Source organism: Adiantum capillus-veneris, chromosome 18 (genome assembly GCF_014529385.1).
Source record: "Adiantum capillus-veneris isolate H3 chromosome 18, ASM1452938v2, whole genome shotgun sequence".
In the NCBI taxonomy this organism is placed as follows: domain Eukaryota; kingdom Viridiplantae; phylum Streptophyta; class Polypodiopsida; order Polypodiales; family Pteridaceae; genus Adiantum; species Adiantum capillus-veneris.
In genome coordinates, this window is record NC_140948.1 from 140,833,805 (window position 1) to 140,856,053 (window position 22,249).

At 43.2% G+C, this 22,249-nt stretch overlaps 1 protein-coding gene across 1 annotated transcript in view; it reads left to right on the forward strand.

Annotated features, from left to right (window-relative positions):
* Positions 1–11,233, forward strand: part of LOC147436530 (NADH dehydrogenase [ubiquinone] iron-sulfur protein 5-B-like) — a 51,174-nt gene extending 39,941 nt beyond the window's left edge. The window contains exon 2 of the mRNA XM_086489401.1: positions 10,886–11,233. Coding sequence (XP_086345527.1) covers positions 10,886–10,975 — 90 coding nt within the window. The 3' untranslated portion in view covers positions 10,976–11,233. The remainder of the gene's footprint in view (positions 1–10,885) is intronic.
* The last annotated feature ends 11,016 nt before the right edge of the window (positions 11,234–22,249 follow it).

Here is a 22,249-nt window from a genome sequence, read left to right on the forward strand (position 1 = left end):
CCTCGCGCTATCGGAGTGCGTGGTTCTCTGCGGTTGACCGGGAAAGTGCTGTGCTTCGGGTTGTAGACGGATAGTCAGTGTAGCCTCAAACCAAGGGAAACCAATGCAGATAGGGAGACTTTAACGTTAGCAAGAAGATATAGAGCTGCTTAGAGAGCAATCGCGGAAGGAAAATCACGACTCGAAACACAAATAACAGTGAAAAATAATTGAAACTAGTTAACAACACTTAATTGATGCTGGCAACCAGTAGTAGATGCTTCCAAAATTTTGATATCTAAAAACCTTGTGTCACGTGCGCACTTCACTTGCGCCACGTGGACACTCTTCTGCCATTGTCTAGCATGAGTCTTAGCTTAGGACTGAGCCTGGCACCTTTGTGAGCCTCTAGCAGGACGCGCATGTCCAGGCCAGTCACACTTGCATACCCTCTCTTGCACAAGAACAATCATTTCATCATGTAGGCATTTTACCGCGTGAATCACCTCTTATAAGTCATTTTATTAAAAGTGACTTTCGGAATTCTTGTTGTAAGTCTGTTGGAAAAGTAGGTAGGGCAAATTGCTAAAGATCTATAAAAGAAACCCATTGGGCACTTGTTAGAAGGAGAAGAAGCAAGGACACAGACAGGGCAGGCACCACAACAGACCGGCAGACACCCTTAGGCTCCCCAACGTTTTCTCAACAGTTCAGCCCAGCGTTCTCAGCATCAGCAAATCAGCGTTTTCAGTTCAGCCCTTAGCTTCGCGGATCCTCTCCATTCCGTTGCAGATACTCGCCGCATAGGCCAAGTAGAACCCAGATCAGCCTAGCGTTTTGCATTTTCAGCCAAGACAACCTAGCGTTTTTGCATTTCAGCCCAAGTGCGACTCGGCGGTTGCAGATCCAAGCCGCAGTGCCGCAGTAGTAGCAGATCCCCAGCAGGAAGTCTAGCGTTTTCAGTTTTCAGCCTTGATGCCGTCGTCATCGACACCATTGTCGTCGTCGACATCGTCATCGTCATCGCAGTCCCTATCTTGACAACGACACCTTTGTCATCGTCATCACAGTCCCAGACTTGACGACGACACCATCGTTGTCACAGTCACAGTCACCATTATCGTCGTCATCGACATCATCATCGTCGACATAGACTAGCAGTACTTGTCGTCAACATCATCGTCTTTGACATAGAACCTCAGTACCTCAATACTTAGTACCCATCATCACTAGTGTCACTATCCATTAGCATCAGCATCTCAACATTTAGTCATTGTAGTAGCATTGTGCAAGAATAAAGAAAGTACTTGCTCTGGCAACAGAGCAAGGGGGCCCTTGAGGGTTGGGACTCGATATCCTTGTGTTGTCTCTTTTCTCTCTCTTGTCTCTCTTTCATTCAGTTCAGTTCAGTTCTTTCAAGTGAAGTAAAGTGTCCCTTGTGTTTGTGTGCGGAGTACTAGATCCGAGCAAATCCTTATTCTCTTCCGCTGCACCGGACATTGGTATGAGAGCTCTGTGCGTGCTTCAGCTTCGCGAACTCAAGGGAAGAACCTAAAGAACCCCAGAAGAACCAAGAACCTCGAGAACCTCAAGAACTCAAGAACCATCAAGAACCCAAGTTGAACCAAAGAACCTAAAAAAAACCTCTCAGTTTTTTTTCCTTGAAGAAGCTTCGCGTCCCCACCCAGACTTGTTAGCCTCTCAACACCCTCAGTATGAAGAACCCAATACCATTTCCCATCTTCATTGCCATGTCTTTGAAGGAAGATCGACATCGGATACATGACAACCCAGATCTTGAGTACCAAGACCTCCTAGCCTTGTATGCGGATATGGAAGGAGTTGGAGACAGAATCCCTAGCCTCTTTTGCATTTGCATTTGCATGTAGCGTGCATCCACTTCCGTCGACAAGAAACCCTTGGTTTTTTCTCCGAGCACCCTTACCTTTCAACTTCACCCGCAATGTTTTCACCACAGGACTATTCGGATGGTAGTGCTTGCTTGCAGGCAGAGTCAGCACAAAGGCTGGTATTTTGCAACAGTAGTAAGGCTACCTAGTAATTCGTATCGTTGATGTTTACATCGCAGCAGTACTTACATCGGTAGTATCCACTCGTTTGGAGGAATTTCATTGGTGGTGCATCCACAGCATCAGAAGCATTCATCAGTCAGCATCAGAAGTACAGATAGAAGTTTGGCAGCTGTGCCTCACTTTTAACAGGGGGGATGTCACGTGTGCGCTTCACTTGCGCCACGTGGACACGCTTCTGCCATAGTCTAGCATGAGTCAGCGCTTAGGACTGAGCCTGTCACCTTTGTGAGCCTCTAGCAGGACGTGCATGTCCAGACCAGTCACACTTGCATACCTTGTCTTGCACAAGAACAATCATTTCATCATGCAGGCATTTTACCGCGTGAACCACCTCTTATAAGTCATTTTATTAAAAGTGACTTTTGGAATTCTTTTTGTAAGTTTGTTGGAAAAGTAGGTAGGGCAAATTGCTAAAGATCTATAAAAGAAACCCATTGGCACTCAATAGAAGGAGAAGAAGTAGGGACACAGAAAGGGCAAACACCGGAGCAGACCGGCAGGCACTCTTAGGCTCCCCAACGTTTTCTCAACAGTTCAGCCCAGCGTTTTCAGCATCAGCAAATCAGCGTTTTCAGCCATCAGCCACCAGCGTTTTCAATTCAGCCCTTAGCTTCGCGGATCCTCTCCATTCTGTTGTAGATCCTTGCTGCATCGGCCAAGTAGAACCCAGATCAGCCTAGCGCCTTCAGTTCCAGCCAGATCAGCCTAACGTTTTGCATTTTCAGCCGACAACATGGCATTTTTGCAATTCAGCCCAAGTGTGACTCGGCGGTTGCAGATCCAAGTTGCAGTGCCGCAGCAGCAGCAGGTCCCCAGCAGGAAGTCTAGCGTCTTCAGTTTTCAGCCTTGATGCTGTCGTCATCAACACCATCGTCGTCATCGACATCGTCATCGCAGTCCGTATCTTGACAACGACACCTTTGTCATTGTCATCGCAGTCCCGGACTTGACGACGACTCCATCGTCGTCAGAGTCACAATCACCATCGTCGTCGACATCATCGTCGTCGACATAGACTAGCAGTACCTGTTGTCCACATCATCGTCTTCGACATAGAACCTCAAAACCCCTTCAGTACCTCAGTACCTAGTACCCAGTACCTAACATCACTACTGTTACTATCCATTAGCATCAAGATCTCAGCATTTAGTCATTGTAGTAGCATTGTGCAAGAATAAAGAAAGTACTTGCTCTGGCAACAAAGCAAGGGGGCCCTTGAGGGTTGGGCCCTACATCCTTGTGTCGTCTCTTTTCTCTCTCTCGTCTCTCTCTTTCTTTCAGTTCAGTTCAGTTCTTTCAAGTGAAGTAAAGTGTCCCTTGGCGGAGTACTAGATCCGAGCAAATCCTTATTCTCTTCCGCTGCACCTGACTCCCTGCTACAAATTGGTTGCATATGCCATTGCCAGTATGCCTGTTGATTTGCAAACCTCTAATCAGAGATCCTCAACCCGATGGAAGCAAACTATAATTGCCAGACAAATCCCACCCTATACAATTTCCCTACTCTTCAGTTCCCACAAATTTCCCTTCCGCCCTTTGCTTTGATCGAATTTTGGCCTGCTCTCTATCTTGTAGAACACACCCTTTTGCACACCCTTTTTTATCATGGCTATGCTTCGCCTTTCAAAGAACTTCCATTGGCTTTTGCTTGTTAAGTTCAACTTCGCTCTCGCCCACCTCCAACGTCACCATGAAACGTGTTTCGACAGGTCAGAACACGTGAAACGTTTTGCTCACCAAGTGAAACACAAGCCGTTTCACTAACAACAAGTTACCATAGTTTTAGTTTCAAAGTCGCTAAACGCACGTTTCGGTCTCACGTTTCACTGTGCTCTCATTTTGGACTGAAACGTTTTGTGGTGAAACGCCGCGTTTCAGGGTGAAACGTTTCGGCCTTGAAACGTTTCACGGTTACGTTGCCCACCTCCCAATAACCCTCCTTGCTTGCCCTGATTTGTCTAGGGAGATCTGTATTGCTTGGTTTCCACAGTTATGGGTCAGTTATGGGTCGCCTCGAGGTCTCAAAGCCCCGTCAAGAGAGATTCCCCTCTCGTTGTTGCTTGCTTTGTGTGTGTGTGTGTGTGTGTGTGTGAGAGAGAGAGAGAGAGAGAGAGAGAGAGAGAGAGAGAGAGAGAGAGAGAGAGAGAGAGAGAGAGAGAGAGAGAGCGAAAAGCTTCTTTTTCTATCCCTTGCAAGCTGGAGAGAGCTTCGCGTCCCCTCTCAAGAACGAGCTCCGCCTCTCCTCCTCCTCTTTCACCTCCCCGCCATGAATCTCCTTGTTGCCCTCGCCTTCTCAAAGAACTTCACAACTTTCCCCAATCCCCTACTGACCCTAAATAATCCCCTAAAATTTCCTTTTTGCCCCTATACGTCAGTCACGGCGCCGTGACTGACGTGGCATGGGGACAAAGGCGATGACGTGGCAACAACCAAGTCGACCTGTACGAAACCCGTTGGGAGCAGTATTGAACGGAGCACGAGGGCCTGCTCGACGTTTTTCGTTTCTTGAATGCCATCATCTGAGCTTCATAGCTCCCGCTACAACTCACTCTCTCCCTCCCTGCGCATCTGCTCGCCATGCCCTCCATTTTCTTTTCCTTTTTCCCATCTATTAGGCATTAAGGGCGGCCATTCGGGGTTATGGGCGGGCCAATTGGCCCTTCAATTTATAAAGGCACCACATTTGGCATGCACATCGACTAAGGCATTGCTCAACTCAACCTTGTTTCCAGCAACCCTTAACCAACAATATCATCGAGAATTTAATTACCCATATCAGTTTCTTGGATAGTGCCACATGCATTCAAGATGCAAGTATAAGTGATTGCATTTGGTGAAAGACCTTCTCTTCGCATTCGGTTAAAGAGCGTCAGGGCTTCGTTATTGCTAGCCAGGCACTGCCAATCACCACATTAGGCATACATAACAATTACTGTAGTGCTGCTGGTAGTATACCCTTGCTTTCAATGTACTGTATGAGATGACATTCCGCACAAGATGCTCCTCAAGCACTTATTCCCCTCAAGGCATTGCCAATAATAACATTTAGAGTTCATCCGGGTCAAAGCATTGCCGAATCACCATATCTCAGAACCTTGTTGAAGCCCAAAACCCACCAGATCGCACACTGATCGAGGCGACCAAACTGGTACAGAACCGGTCCCCCGTGAAACTTAAACTGCTCATATCTTGGCCTTTTGAGCTCCCATTAGCAATCCGAACACACCAATGCGCTCCATATGATGAGCACTTCACACCCATGCACTCATACCAACTTTGACCCTTCATCGACCCGGTACGGATCTGTAGACTATCCCAGCTTCAAACTACCATAACTTTCACACCGTAGCTCCAATTGACGAGCCGTAAAGACAGACATGGAGAGCATGTCAAGCACTACAATTTTGGCCTATAGAACCACATTTTGGTAGCATCATTGCTGCTCAGCCTGCAAGTAGCAACTTCATTTCTGAGCCCCAAAATCCACATTTACCATACATCTCAGTCATCTTGATGACATAACATCTTTTGGCATAAATCATAATTTTGGCAAAACCTTGTATATTCACATCTTTCACCCTGCAAAGCGGCACGAGAGCGCACCTTTGCAAAAGCAGTCTCTAGATCTTGAACATACTGATCTGCCTCGAAAATCTTATCCTTGGTGCTTAGAATAGGTGGAACCTTCTTAGCACCCTCAATGATCTCAAATGGCGCCTTCCCCGTAGACATATGTACTATGTTGTTGTAGCAAAAACTTCTCCCACTAAGTTTTTTGATCAGAGATGTTAGACTTCAACAAGTCCATAACTACTGAACCGCAATCTTCGATTGCCCTTATGTCTACGGGTGGAAAGAGGGCGAGAACTGTAACTGAGTACCAATATTCTTTCAGAGATTGCCCTCCAAAACAAACTACTAAAGCGGGGATCTCTATCTGAAACTATAGACTGAGGCATGCCATGAAGTTGAAATATCTGTGAGACAAACAGTTTAGCCAAGATGTGGCTTAACCATCTTCTTGACTGGAATAAAGTGAGCTTGCTTGCTAAATCTATCGATGACTATCCAGATGCCATCGCCTTATGCCTGTCGAACTTGACCTTTTTGCATAAAGTCATCAACATCCTTTTTGAGCCTCGGCCAATAGAAAAACTGTTCCACACCTTTCAAGGTGGTGTTCTTGTTGCGGTTGCTCGAAAAAGGTGGATAGTGGCACTCTGTTAAGACCTTATATCTCAACGCTTGTGTAACACACAATAAGTTCTTCCGCATCAAATAGCCTTGAGCGAATATCCCGCAGCTACTTCCCCACTCTGCAATCGGTCAAAGATGTCTGCAAAATCCAGATCTGTGGCGTATTGATCTACCATATCCTCGAAGCTGTGATGATGAAGTGCCGAACTAGCCAAAACCAAAGGCTTACGAGATAGTGCATCCGCCATCACATTCCTCTGTCCCTAAAGATGCACAATCTGAAAGTGAAATTGTGACAAAATGTTTGTTCATCGCATTCGCTTGTTCGAAAGCTATTTCTGAGACAAGAAATAGCGTAAACTCTGGTGATCGGTGAACAGTGTAGAATCGGCTCCGAGTAGAAAGTGTCGCCACTAAGTAAGAGCATGGGTAACCACCAACAACTTGTCATAAATCTGTGCAACCTGTTCTGGTCTAGAAAACATTCTGCTCTCATAGGCTACAACATGGCCTTCCTGTATCAAGACCACTCCTAGATTGCGACCACAGGCATCACAGTATACCTCAAATGACTTTTGCAAGTCTGACAAAACCAACACTGGGCCAGTCGTCAACTTCTCCTTGAGAGTCTTGAAGGCTGCAATCTCAGATGGTCCCCATGTGAAAGGAATCCCTTTCTGTGTCAAAGCTTGCAAAGGAGAAGCAATCCCCGCAAACTTTTGAATGAACCGCGGATAGTAAGAACACCAACCCAAAAAGCTTTGAACCTCATGAACATTCTTCAAATCTGGCCAATCTCTAATGTCTCAACCTTGGCCGCTGATCCATTTTGACACCCTCCGCAGAGACGATGTGTCCCAATGTGGATCTCTGGTAAGAAAAACTCACTCTTCTTCCCATTCACCACCAACCGATGTTGCCTCAGTGACTGAAAAACCTGTAACAAGTGGTGTTGATGCTTTGCCTTATTCTTGGAGAATAGGATGATATCGTCGAAAAAGATGCCCACAAATGACCTTTACTCTCGAAAAATCGTGTCAATCATCTTGTTGAACGTTGCAAGAGCATTTGTGAGACCAAAAGGCATCACCAAATACTCGTACAATCCAAAGGACGTCTTGAACACGGTCTTGTATACATCTCTAGGAGTGATCTTGATCTGACGATAGCCACTTTTCAGGTTGATTCTACTAAAACAAGTAGACCCTTGCAACTTGTCCAGTATATCATCGATCCTGGGTATTGGAAACTTGTTCTTGATGGTGATTTTATTGAGAGCCATGTAGTCAATGCACATCCTCCAACATCCATCTTTCTTTAGAACCAACAACAGTGGCAAACAATTGGTTGAATCAATCCTTTTTCCAACAATTCTTTCACTTGGTTCATAATCTCTTCGTTTTGGACTTTGTAAGGTGGCCAATTCGGTGGTGTACTACCCGGAATCAAATTAATCGTGTGATCTTCAAGACGTTGAGGAGGTAACTCTCCTGGTAAGCCTTCGCGGAAACAATCAGCTTGAGCTTGCAAAAATTCATGTCGTTCCTTCTGAAGGTCGGACAAATTTGACATTTTCTTGTCATCTATCTCGTTTAAGAAGGTAGACTGGATTTCAGTAATCTAGAAATGGCTGAAGCCAATACAAGTGGAACTGATTTGCCCTTCAATTTTACGTCAAGTATTATCTCTCTACCCTTTCCATTCTTTAAAGTTGCTTTTCTCGCCGTGTAGTCGACCACCACATTGTTCTTGTGGACCAAGGGATTCCCAAAAGGACATCACATTCCTCCAAATGCATGATATAGAAGTCTTCGTGTCCTAAATACCCTTGACAATGTAACCGAAGTTTGCCTATGACAGGTGTAATGGCAACATCCCGTCCGGGTGCCGCTAGAACTGCCTCAGTAGATGGTCCCATTTCATGTGGCGTAATTCCAAGCCGAGCCGCCTGTATAATTGAAATGAAGTTGGCCTTGGCTCCTCCGTCAAAGAGGATGAGGGCTTCTTGATCTCGTACTTTGCCCCACACTATGCAAAGCTCCGTACTTTCATCCATTTTCTCAGGGTCGGTCCGCATGAAATCTGCAACCAGTCCAACCTTTGTCTTTCCATTCTTTGCTTGCTCCTCCGCTGCTCTAGAACTCTCAAGCTTGTCCTTTGGCTATTCTTTTGGTGCCTTGTTAGGGGCACCTGGGTAACACATGCCCATGTTTGCCACAACCGTAACATTTACCCTCCTCCTCAAAGTATTTGGCTTGTTGCAAGGTCTCTTCTTCTGTTGCTTCCCCTTCCTTCCGTTACAATTGTTCGTATCTTGTCCGGTCCGAACTGTGACCAATCTATCTGTAGGGTACATAAGAGTGCCCCCATGCACTGCAAACCCTTCCTTTGCGTGTCCCATTAGTTGTTGCATGGACTCGAACTTCTGCAGCAGACAGTAATCTCGTATCTCTTTAGGTAGACCACAACAAACTCGCTCTATCTGCTGCTTGAAGGAAATTTTCTTGAGAGAAGAGGCCGGTAAAAAAGTGTTCCAAAATCTGTGACAGTAAGTATCCGGATGGGACCCTACCGTGTTCAAGGAAGCGTGGGAGTGAATGCCTTTTTCTACGGAATTTGGATGGGACTATGGTTCCAAATCTGGTTGATGGATTTAAATTGCACCACTACCTTGGGATGGTGCCCATTCATCATGATGAGGAGATTGAGGCAGCAGGTGATGGGTCAAATCCCGATAATCGCGTTTATAATGGTGGAGTAGGATTTTGAACGTGGCATTAAGTCTCATGCGAAGTACTTGAGGCATGATGAGCAGGATATTGCAATGAGTGGGGTAATTGTGATAAAGGAGGGCGGTTCATTAATTGTCACACTTGTGAACTCGAGATCCGATGCATGGTGTTTGGAGTTCGACATGATACTATATAAGTGCAGAAAATTCTTTGGCCCTACTTTTGCATTCTGTTTGCTTCTGTGTCTCTTGCTCACATGCTTCACTTAGTTCTATGCAATTTTCATTGCTAAGCTTTGTCTAGTTCTCTTCTCTCTCTGTATGAGTTCTTGAGCTCTCTACATACAACCAGAGGATGAAGGATGCCTGCTGACATGTGGGCTGTAGTCACTGGTCATGATCCGATTTGTCAAAGATGTACTTTGCAGCCCGAGTCTTTGAGACCGTTTCTGGGTTTGTCCATATTCTCAGCCAATGTGGAAGGCAGTTTGTTGTTTGTTGACTAGAGTGGGCATGCATGATGGGTTTGTGACGAGGGGGGCAGTTGCACGGCTTTTGAAATTTCTGGGGTCACACACCTTTTTCTAGGGCTTGCCGATAGATCCAGTCTTCGTGCTTACTTTGTTGGGATATAGACTAGGTACCCTACAAATGATTCCAGATTTAGGTCAATCAGTTGGTCGAAAAGCGGGATACAGTTTTTACTATGATCTGTAGCATCAGTCTCTGGACCATGTGGAAGGCTCGTTGTGCTCACATTCTGGTCTCACAGTCTTCTCCTACATCCACCACTTTGACAGCCATTTGGATTGAGCTGGCATACTCTTCACAGTTAGTGGGATTCTTCAACAGGCTCCTCTAAGGCAGTGGAGCAGCATAGATGCTTCTTTCTTTACACATGGGGGAGATCTTCAGTTCTCTTCAGTAGAGACCATGGTTGCATCACAAGGCATTATGCACCTCCCCAGTGGTTCATTTTGCATTCATCATACAGGCTATCTTGATATCCACATATCCCTCACATTGCTTGTACTCCCTCTAGGAGAAAGGCCATTGATAATCTTCACAGGTCTCCTTTGTACACTATGTACAGCTTTCTTTCCTGTGAGAGAGAGAGAGAGAGAGAGAGAGAGAGAGAGAGAGAGAGAGAGAAGAAGAAGAAGAAGAAGAGAATTTTAACGTCGTAGGAAACTATCCCAAGAGACCTTAAAGATCTATCCGGCGAGGAGAGTTGAACTCAAGACCTGTTATTCAAGAGGGAGTGGCATAACCAATCTATCACACTTGGGTGATAGAAAGGTTATACCATTTACCTCTTTTTATTAGGGCCCCCCCCCAACCCCCCCCCCCACCCCACCCGAGAAGAAGAGAATTTTAACGTCTTGGGCCTTAAAGATCTATCCAACGAGGAGAGTTGAACTCAAGACCTGTTATTCAAGAGAGAGAGTGCCCACAGGGGGGCAAACTCCGCTATCACAAGAGAGACTACAAGACCACAAGTGGCTGCCAGGGAACTTTGCCTTTCCTCTGGCATATTTTCAGTTTTTTATGTTTTTGGCTGTTGGCCTTTGTAATTGCATACGGAGGTCTATGTAACAGTTTTTACTTCACCTTGAGATAGGCACCATTTTGGGCACTCTGCTTTTCTTCAAAAAGAAAAAAAGATAGAGAGCACTCACATCGTTCTCCTCAAGTTTGTACTTCCTTTGGGAGATGGGCCCTTTGAGCATCCCCAGAGGCAGAGGTCTCTTGTAAACAGTATATAGCACCAATTTAATGATGAATAGTAGTACCATTGCCTTTGAGAGGATATTTTGGCACCAAAATCTCATGATGAGTAGTACCAATGCACTCCTGACCTTTGTTATTTCTTTTCTTGGTGTAGTTTGCTCGGCTGTATGCGATTTCAAAAGAGAAGAAACGTCAAGAGGTACTGACAAAAGCAAAGAAGTCAGCAGATAAGAAAGAACATTAGTTTCTAAAACTTATGGCATACCCTCAGTTCTATACCACCTTGCTTGGGGGCTTTATGTTTTCCTTGGCTTTTGAACCCTGGTGCTCTATTCATGATACACAGGAAGTCTTGTGAAGCGATAAGATAGCATGGAAATCATATAGTGTTGGTATATGTTTTGCTTATTTTTGAAGGGGTTGTATTGCCAGCAGGATTTTGTGAGCACCCAGTTTCAATTTGTAAGCAATAAGAAGTCGAACTTTTTGTTTTTTTTACTCATTGATTGCTTCAATTCAGTAGTCTATTCCTAAAAGAAATAATCAGTAGTTTAAGTTATTGTGGTGGGCCAGATGACAATAGTGGCCTAAAGGACCCAAATTTGCCCAAAACAACAGCCCGTGAGTCAATGCTCAAACGTGCTAACACACTTATAGATGTCGCTTGGAAGGTAATAAATACCATTCTTTTATCTGCCATTATGTACTGCAAGGGGTGTTATTGCGAGAGGCTGTCTCACACAAAATTCAATGTCTGATTAACCGTGTGCTGAAGCTATGATGCTCCTTTTGTGCCCTCTTCCCCTTTTCACAAAGTAGGGCTTAAGCATGGGACTTGGCCACAACTATCAAGCCTGGTCATGTCTCATGAAGGAACGTGCCCAACAATATTTCTCTATTAGACTTTTGAGGAATTGCATGATATATTGTGTTTGCTCAGTATTTGACACATCTTTTTTGGGCCCTCGACTGCTTAGATTCATGATGATATATTTAGTTGGTTTGAATTGTCATGAAACTAAAGAAAATACATCATGTAAAAAACACTTTCAATAAAATTGTCATAATTTAATTGCTTACATGAAATCATCCCCACTAAGAAATTCTTTCTAGGCACGTTTCGATGTGCTTGCCAAATAGTAGAATGTTGTTTATTTTTAACAAGTTGTTTCTCCTTGGGTGTTATTGCATAGGCGAATACTAACATGTGGTGCTAGTAGGAAGCTAGAATTTTTTTATTACAATGCTAATTGTATGATATTGCTAAGATTGGCAAGGCAAAGAGCTTTTTTGAATGAATATGTGTGGTGGTTCTAAATGATTGCTAGAGCCCCTTTGGGTAGCTTCTTGGTTCAACACATAGAAGGGTTGCTCTGAAGTTTGATTTGATAATTTTTATTAGGTTATGATACTATGATACTAAAATCCTCGTCTTCCAACTCCACACTAAACTTTTATTATGTGGCTTGTTTATTAGTAAGATTGTCACCTTGAATACTTTATCATGATTATTCAATACTTTTGATCATCAAAATTATAAACTTACCTTGAATCACAATTTGGCGGAGAAAACTTTTTGATAGCCCTGCTTTTTTTAACTTTTGAAAAGCTTCCAGCATTCTTTCCCCCAATTTCCCACTCTTTTCTTCATTCTTTCTACCCCTTTTGTCTACTTAGCAAGGCACCTCTTTGTCTTGGGTTGTTTGAAATGCGCTTCTGTCTTTTCCTTCCCACATGCACATGTACCAAAGGCTCCTTTCAGTTATAAATAATCTTTGTGTGCAAGGTTGATCATGCATTGACCTTAGGGAAAATGGTTGCATGCATCTTCTTATTCCAACTTCAATTCTCCAACACCCTTTTACAACGTTGTAATGGTTTTGAAGTTTGGAATCAATAGCCATTAGGGTATTGTAGGTAGACCCAAATGCTATCAATCCAATAGACTCATAGATTAGTACATGCACAAGTGTTCCCTATGGGTTGCAACTAAAGCACGAGGAGGAGATTGGTTTTGCTTCAAGGAGAAGGTCAAAGTATTGGAGTCCAAGGTTGTAGATCATGAAAGCTAAAGAGGACCTATAAAGACCAAAACAGCAAAACGAAAAAACTTGGTTGAAAAGAAGAGAGTGAGAATTGTTTGATACCATGACAACTTGTGGAAAAAGATATGCTTGAGATCAAGGTTATGATGGCTATTCTATGTTACACTACACATTGTGCTAGTCAATTTGATAGTTGTGCAAGAATTTGGAAGAGACACAATGGGATATGAGGGTGACACAATGGAGCCTAGAGTGGTTTATTGAAGGACATTGTAAAGCTATTCAACTTTTTCAAGTTTTTTGCAAGACCCTCAAAAGTGCTAATGGAGAAAATTCATGGTGGCCCATGTTCCTCATCACTTGGAGCAAAGTATATCCATGCGTTACTAGGGAGGTCCGATAGAAGGTATATGAAGCCCTTGACAACATGCTAACGATCCAATAAGAATATTGAGACTACATTACACACTCCTTACAACGTAACATGCCAAGGTAATTTCTAATTTAGGTGTATCTCACATGCTTTGTGAGGACCATGTTACAAGTATTTATTGTATAGATATCTACATCCAAGTTCTTTGTAATGAGTTTATCATCACACATTGACCAAAAAAACCTTTAATAAGATAACTGGGCCAAAGCATGTATTGGTGGTACCAAAAATGGGTGTCTTGGACCTTCCTTTGGTAGCACTTTACAAACCCATCTTCATGTGTTACATGTAAAATAAACTAGCATGTAATGTACACTGGATAGATTTTTCCATGTAGAATCTAAAACTATAAAATCCGACAAGTTTTGAATTTTTTTGCAAAAAAATTACCGGTCCTCACTTTTTTAAAGGGTACCACCAAAAAGTGGTACCACCAATACATGCTTTTACCCATCTCGAAGTATTCAAAACTTGTGGTGCTAGTCACTTTTGTGTTTTACTCCTTGTTGAGAAAGAAAGCCTAAAGCCAATAGGTGCTTAGTAAGAAACTCACTCTTGAGGATAGTAAGGGTGGTGTCTCATAATTAAGCCCTCAAAAACATGTAGAAATCATAGCAACATGGAGATATTTACAAAGAGGAGTATTTAGACTAATGACATTCTTATGCCAATAAATGACATCACTAGGCCTTCCCATGCTTATAATAATCAATTTCTCTACATTCTTCTCATCTCATGTGCCGACAAAATGTGTTACTGTGATATAGTAGTGATGTGTGTGAATACGCAGAGGACCGTCGAAGCACCTTTATCCCTCACCGGGTGTTTTTTTCTTCTTGTTGGAATGAAGGCTAATATCTTTGTGCATCATTTATCTTTGTTCTTGCACATGAAGTAATGTTATGTCCTATGTTGTATACACTTGACCACCTCCTTCTCCAAGATTCATGCGTGCATGCTTTGATATCTTGAGCATTTGTCACCAACACTTTCTTGCCTCATTCTGAGGTTGAGATGATGAGCATTATCAAGGCATCATAATATTTATGCAGGCTTGTAGAGCTCGCAAATTTTTCATTCATGCTCATTTGCATCCATTTCTAGTTAGACAAAATTGTGCACCTATTCATTCTTTTGTGCGGCTTTTTTTCAAAATAAGCACTTTGTAGTCTTCTATGGGCTGTGCTATATAGAACACATTGGGGTTTTCCTCTATACATGCATCTTTTGCAACAACTGCGATCAACAGCCATGGCTAACCATTGTTTGCTAAGGATGGGAACAATTACCCCCTATGGAATTGTATGATGCAACATGCTTCTATCTTAGCACAAGTTTGGAAAATTGTGAAGGGTCATGATGTATTACCAACTTCTCAAGATATAGGATCCATCGATGATGGAGCAAGTTTTACTAGTTCTAGTGTAGAGTTGTTTTGCCCACTATTGAGCAAGCACATTGGGGTGGAAGAGATGGACACGATCATGCATTTATTGCATTATCTATTAAGCATCCCATTACTCCACACATTCACTCAACAAGACCAAAAAATAGGTGCTCGATGGATTCACTTAGGGCTATTGTATGGCATACAAGGGAGGAGAGGTGTAGTTTACAAATAACAATTTGATAGAGAGGGGGTGAAAAAGGAGCATTTGTTGTACGTAGGTGACATCTCCTTATTATATTAGTGAGTCCCCTAGGAACAGGTGTAGGACATTCTAGCTACGTTTTAAGGATGTTGCAATGAGTAAAAAATTGCTTACCATTGTAAAGAGAGAGCATCAAGATGTGGCAAAAGGAGGATGCTATGAATATATTTCTTGAAGATCTAAGGAGAAATTGATTCTTTTGGTCAGGTGCTTTCTAATTACTAGACTGTTATCAGAGTGTTGCCTCCGTTTGGAGACTTGTGACAAATCTAGTAATGCATTACTAGATCTATAATATACTTAATTTTGCCTCCATTTGGAGACCTGTGACAAAGAGTGGACATCATGTTGTTAGATTACTACATGAGGCTTAGTCCAAGGACAATAGGGCCAATAGTGTGTGTTGATCAAGCCTTAGTGGATGCTTAGAGAAGAAGCGGTAGTCCCCCTTCAATGATCCTTCTTTAGGTAAAAGAGCTATGAATATTTCTTCCTCAAACAACACCAGTATAAGAAGTTTGGTGAAAAGCCAGGGAAAAGCTAAAATGCACTTAGAAAAGGAAGATGATTATACCATTAAGTGATGTCCTGAAATGCACTTACAAAAGGCAAATAGTTATGCCATTAAGTGATGCCTTGAGCTAAAGGCTAAAAGGGCTCATAAGAAATTGTTGCTATTGCAGATGCTTTTTGCAATGTAGATTTTGCTAATTTTTTTATTTTATGCAAGACGGGTGTTTAGTGCACATACCAATATGAACTTCCATTCATGGTGCCTTTATGGTAGTGAATGTAGATCCATGTTAGTATACTTGCAATGCCCACCTGTCAGTTTTGCCCACCACAATGTATGTTGCATAGTTTGTTAGGCCCCCATATGAGGAGAAGCCAATAGTGCACATACATTTGGTGGATTCCAAATTGCACGCTGATGAGGTATTTATTTGTGGTTGAAGATGGGTATGGAGAAAATTCAGGAGCCCAACTTTGTGCCTCTTGAATTTTCTTTCTCGTCGGAATATTCCTTCTCATCGGACGGCCACCAAAGTAATAAAAAAATGGCTAGCCGATGGCCGGTAAGTCAATGGCCAGTGGCCTTGGCCGATGGACGATGGTCTTTGGCCGGTGGCCGGATTTGAATGGCCGGTGGTTGAGTTCTACTTGGACTTGGTTACACAAGGGGGGACTACACATGGACGCATGGCTGAGTTCTACTTGGACTTGGCTACATAAGGGCGGCTACACATGGGCACATAGTTGCTCCCTTACGTCTGTATAAGGACACACACACACACACACACACACACACACACACACACACACACACACACACATACACACACATATCCTTATTGAAGGATAGTCAATCCCTTGTATTCCTATTTTTTCTAGTTGTCTATATCGCCATCTAAGCTCTACCTTGAGAGCACATGGGTGGATGACGCCATCGTATCTCTCTCTACTCTCCTTGCTCTACAAGATCCTATTGTGTTCTGCATTTCTTAAATCCACATGTACTTTTAGAATGGTGCTACAAAGCACATCACCTCTCATCATCATATGTTCACTTCTCTTTAGGAAATCCCTACTTGAAATACTGCCATGATTGCCAATTATATCTTCTTATCTAGTAAAGGGTACAAATTTGTTGTAGATGGCAACACTTCCCCTTTTGTTGACATAGTATATGTTATGGGATTGAGAAGAATCTATTGTCTGCCTCTCTACCCTTGCAAGACTTAGTCTTGTTTAAAACTTGACAAATGACAAATGAATCATTCACAATCTTAACTTATCTGATACAATTGTGGCATTTGGAAATTTGTTCATGGGCTTTGTAAGCTCAACACATATGTGAAATGTGTAGAATATTAAGCTTGTGTAGTTTTTGAGTCAAGAGCCATTGGTGGTCATAGGTAAAAAATGATGCTTCATGGCCCTTCGAGTCATTTTATTTGGCCATTAGCCTCAAATGGTGTTTTCTTTATGAATCTTGACATAGTAAGAAGCCTTGGCTGCTTACTTGTGTGTGTTTGCTTGTTTTGCCTTTGCTTTAATGTGTAAGAAACGATGCAAAAAATTGGATACTAACATTTTGGAATGTAATTTGTCGCTATAATTTTTTAGAAGAAGAGATATGGCTATATCATCACATTCAAAGTGTAAATATCAGTTTCAAAATGTATTTTTTGTTGCTACAATTCAAAAAACAAGGGCTATGGTCATATCATCGCAATCAAATAATGTTTGTGGAAGATGTTGTGTAGCCATTGAATGCACCAAAGAGACAAATGTTTGCTCATAAGACATGCAGATATGTTATTTTCTCTTTTTATTAGTGGTGGATAATCACATGTAGAGACATTTCCTTAAACCGCAAACTAAAGATGTGTACTTCACCCTTATGGATTCAAAGTATTGGTTCTTCTTGCTTAACAAGTAGTGGGGTATAAAGTGGCCAACGTCAAGATGGGAGATAGGTTTGCATAACAGATGGTGCCTTCAATGGCCACATGGGATGAAAATTTTCTTATGGAAGGTGCTTTGAGAGCCATGTCGATGGGGGTGAAGGTTCTTGCCAAGGGAATTGGTCCAGATAGATGCTCACGATGCACCATGGCTAATAATGCCGCTTGCTACAAATGCATTTGATCATATTAGCAAGCGGCATTTGATCATATTTCTCACCAACAAAATATCCAAGATGGAACATGGAGACCGGAAGAGGGTGCACAAGTTTTACTTTAATACTCCTCAGGCTTAGTGAAGCACTCCTCCATCGTTGGTTGGCTCCATACACAAACATGCAACGGCTTTTGACCAACACGTACTGGCTTCATCATAATTCCACTCAATCAATCACATGTGTGCACACATCACATATATCAACCCACATCATGCAAGCATTAGGATTGACTTTTCTACTTGGGGGCAGTTTTTACATGGCATCCTTATTGGAGTACTCCCTATCCACTTGTAAACACTCTCTTCTTGCTTATGCTAACCATAAATTGAGGAAGCCCACGTGTGTACAAGGAAGTGGAGCCTCAAAACCAATTGACACAACCAACTTTTTCAGTAGGGATCAATGGTCCTTCTTAAAAGGCACAAGCGGCACTCATCTTCGATGTCAGATCGTGAATGTTCAATGTTGAGATCACAATTTGTTTGTCTTGTGACGTGACACAATGTGACCGTGTTATAATCACAGTGTGATCCTCATGTGAGGTACACATGAGGTGTGATCCCTGTGTGAATCAAGTGTGATCCTTGTGTAGACTTAGAAACGTCAAAACCCGACATTTACTTTATATTTTATGTCCATGCTATGTCTATCAAGTCTTTAGCATAGCTTATTGGTAAGGCGTTCGTCTAGTAGTCTTGGTATAGTGAGTTTGAATCTCAATGTCCCACATAGATGGCATTTTTTTCCTTCCCAAGAGAAAAATATTCTCTTGAGATTTTGAAATCATTTCCCTTGCCCATCTAATGACCTTGGATGGAGCTTATCTCCACACGGTTGATCTCTACTAGAATTTGGGTGTCAATTAGTCTTGTGGGAGGTGGCCATATTCATATGCATATATTTTTTTCCCTTGCACAAACATTCAATGACCTTGTTGAATAACCCAATATAAGAAGGGATAATCTCATATTGTAAATTGAAATGATGGCAAGTGCTTGTGACATGGTCTGAGCAGTATGCAGGGAGGTGACGGTTGTGCATGGGCGGTTGGAAAGCTTGACGGAGTGCAACACTGCTGGCCTCGAGTTCCTTCCTTGGATCTCAAAGGGAGGGGGAAAGTGAAGGCAGGGGAGGAGGAGGCTGAGACGGCGGCTCCTGGCACTGAGGAGTTTCTTTGGTTTACCTCCTGACTGGAGCTTAGCCATGCAATTTTTGGTGACTGTGCACCGACCGCGGTCCATGCCCTTAGATTGTTTCCGTCTTTTGGGTGTTGGGCGAGCGCCTCAGGTTTTTGGCGTGCTTCTCTTTCGAGACCAAGGTCAAGGATCGATCTCATTTCGGTCGGCTCAGTGTACTCGGGTTGTTTGCTTGTCACCAACAGCAATCATTGGCAGGTGGAAAATTACATTTTACCTTAAGATTATAGTGTACTTAAGGGGAGGTTCACGCTATCCTTTGTGTACTAGGCACATCTTACTAGCCTTACAGTCTTTTCTTCAGCGCCTTTCCTTAGGCCTTCCTTTTTGCTTATATCCCTACGTCTAAGGGTTGTTCCCCCGGGGCTACTTACCCTTGTCCCCATTTTGACCTTTTGCTTTTGTACTAAGCTCGTCTAGCTTTCGAGTCCTAGGAACTCCCCCATGGTGGTAACAATGGAGGTGGACGCCCTCCCCATGGAGGAGGACATTGTCAAGTTCTCACGAATTCTCGCAGATAGGAAACTAACATTGAATGAAGAAAGCACCCTGATGGAAGAAGGATATGAGTCATCAGCACGGCCATCGATCGTAGCCTTGTTGGGGGGAGTTGATCTGACAAGGGTTCTGATCCCGATGGCTCATAAAGCGGGTTCAATTGAGAAGATCTGCTCTGCTGAAGAAAAAGGGAGAATGATGGACGAAAATGCTAAAGGTTGTAACTTTGAGGTGAAAACTATCAAGACAGGTGGGTTCTGATCCCGATGGCTCATAAAGCGGGTTCAATTGAGAAGATCTGCTCTGCTGAAGAAAAGAGAAAATGATGGACGAAAATGCTAAAGGTTGTAACTTTGAGGTGAAAACCATCAAGACAGGTGGGTTCTGATCCCGATGGCTCATTAAGCGGGTTCAATTGAGAAGATCTGCTCTGCTGAAGAAAAAGGGAGAATGATGGACGAAAATGCTAAAGGTTGTAACTTTGAGGTGAAAACCATCAAGACAGGTGAGCCTCAGGGCACGATCTGTGCGGATGGCAACAAAGTGGCAACGATTTTGGTAGTTCCTAGTCCAAAAATCTCTTTTGCAAGCATCTTGAAGGGTCCTGACTCTAAGGATAATGCTAAAGCCCAAGTGCTGAGACTCTTAGTGAGGTAGGCCATGAAAGTCTGAAGAATCTTAAGACTCGACTTGAACAAGAGCTAAAGGAAGTTAACATGTAGCTAGATAGCGGCCCTAATGGTAACAAAAGAACCTGCTCACAGGTAGAACGTAGTGGGTCATTTGAAGGTGGGTTGGCGGATTGAGCCTTCAATGCTCTAAAGAAGTCTGTGCCTCAGCGGGTTGAGGTTGCAGAGGCTTTTTCTATTCCATTCTGTCAGCTCTCATTAAAAAGCAGCTAGCCTTGCAATCTAAGCTGACGCTCGTGTTTGGCTTTAGTGAGAGAATCCCAAATAGATATGAGATGATACAATGGATTCAAGGGCCGCAAATCCTCGAGCATGGGGGAGCAATTGAAAGTACTACTTACCTAGCCAAGGGTTTTTGCAATGTTAGATTCAAGGACGTATTTGACGTTGCAAAGATCCTTGACAAAGGTCCCCTTACATTTACAGGACTATAGTCCATGTTGTACCTTGAGAGCAAGTTTTTGACTCGAGGGAGTCCCTCCTGAGGATCAATCCTGTCTGGGTCGAGTATGCAGGTTTGCCTGGTTGGGTTTGGGATAATATCAGGATGCTTGCCAGTCAACTAGGCACCCCCTTGTTTGTTCCTAAACAAGAGGGGTCTAGGCTAGTCTTCTAACCAGGTTTGTATAGGCTGGAATATGTTTAAGACACCACCAAAAAGCATGGCGATCAACATTGGAGCGGGACTTGTTATTATTTTGCTCAATTTTGGGGCTTGCTTTGAGAGAAAAAAAAATTGGCCACTTTGCAAGGATTGCCCCATGAGGACTAAAATGAACTCCGAGCCTACAGCCCATGCCTCCATTTTAGGGGAGGTCAATCATGTTCCTTCCAAGAAACCATCAATAGAAGAGGGTGAGAAACATGTAAAGAGCTTCGAAGGGACAAGAGTAGAGGAGGAAAAAGAGGCTATGGTTTGTGACAATGAAGTCACCAAATTGCAAGAGAAACCTAGAGAGGTGCAGAGTTCCACACTACAAATCCATGTGTTTTCCATGCATCAACACCTAAGTTTCTAGCATGCGTCAACTATGAAAATTCCAGGATTGAAGAGGGCCAAAAGGGTGAAGGCGGCAACAAGAAAATCCATATCACTAGTGACTAATGAAGCTGTGAAAGGGAAAATCTCCTCTTCACCCCCCGCCCTATCAAAAGGGGCAAATGATGTCATCCCGCTTCACAATTCGTTTGAAGCGCTTCAAGAAAATAAATCCCCTGACCTGAAGGTTCCTCCAAACTCTCTCAGGGCCACGGATGCGGGTTATGTGGGCAGATCAGCCTATCATTATAGTCAACATATATGGCCCCTGCAATTCAAAGGATAGAGCTAAATTGTGGATGCACCTAAGGGATTCCCCTATTGAAGGAGAGTGGCTACTGATGGATGACTTCAAGATCAATAACCCTAAAAATAAAGAAGAGCCGCAACTCCATCCACTCACTCACAAATGAGAATGGGAGTGTTACACAAGACCAAGACATTATGGCTAGAATGATGCTTGATCACCTAAAGCCAAATCATTGGCTAGCTAGAGACCCGCTCTCAAGACTCAGTGGATGACACCAGAGCGACCTTGCTCAAGATTATCAACAGGAAAATTTCCCAACCTGAAGCTAATCATCTTGAGATGGCCTTTTCCAAAGAAGAATACTTGCTTGCTTTGCAAGCTCTTGGCAAGGGGAAGTTCCCTAGTTGGGATGGTATGACCACTAAATTCTTTAGGGAGTTATGGGAGGACCTCAAGGTCCCAATCACAAGGATGGCTAACATGGCTTTTGTCAATGGATCTCAGTGTGAAAAGAGGGCTTATCAAGCCTATCCCAAAACAGGTTTGTTGCTCACACCTTCAGTACTGGCATCCCATAACTATGATTTTTGTGGCATAAAAAATCATTGCCAAGGCAGTCGCTCTTAGAATGGACCCCCTCCTGATATCAACACATGTTTATCAAAGGAAGATCAATATTTGACAATATATTGATAACAATGGTTGGCATTGAATACGCAGCCTTCACGAAGTAGGAGTGCATTTTGCTGTAGCTAGATCTAGACAAGGCTTATGATAGGATCATGTGGTCCTTCATTGAAGATGTCATGAAATCAATGGGCCTTGGCCTTGCCTTTGTCGACTTATACACACTCTGGGTGTAGGTAGCCAATCTGAGCTCTTGTTCAATGATAGAATTGTGGGTTCCTTTGAAGCCAAAATATCGTTCAAGCAAGGATGCCCCCTGGCCCCTCTTGTCTTTGCGATTGGGTTGCATCCTCTAATAATGATGCTTGAAGATGTTGTTGCACGGGGGGAAATACAAGGGTTA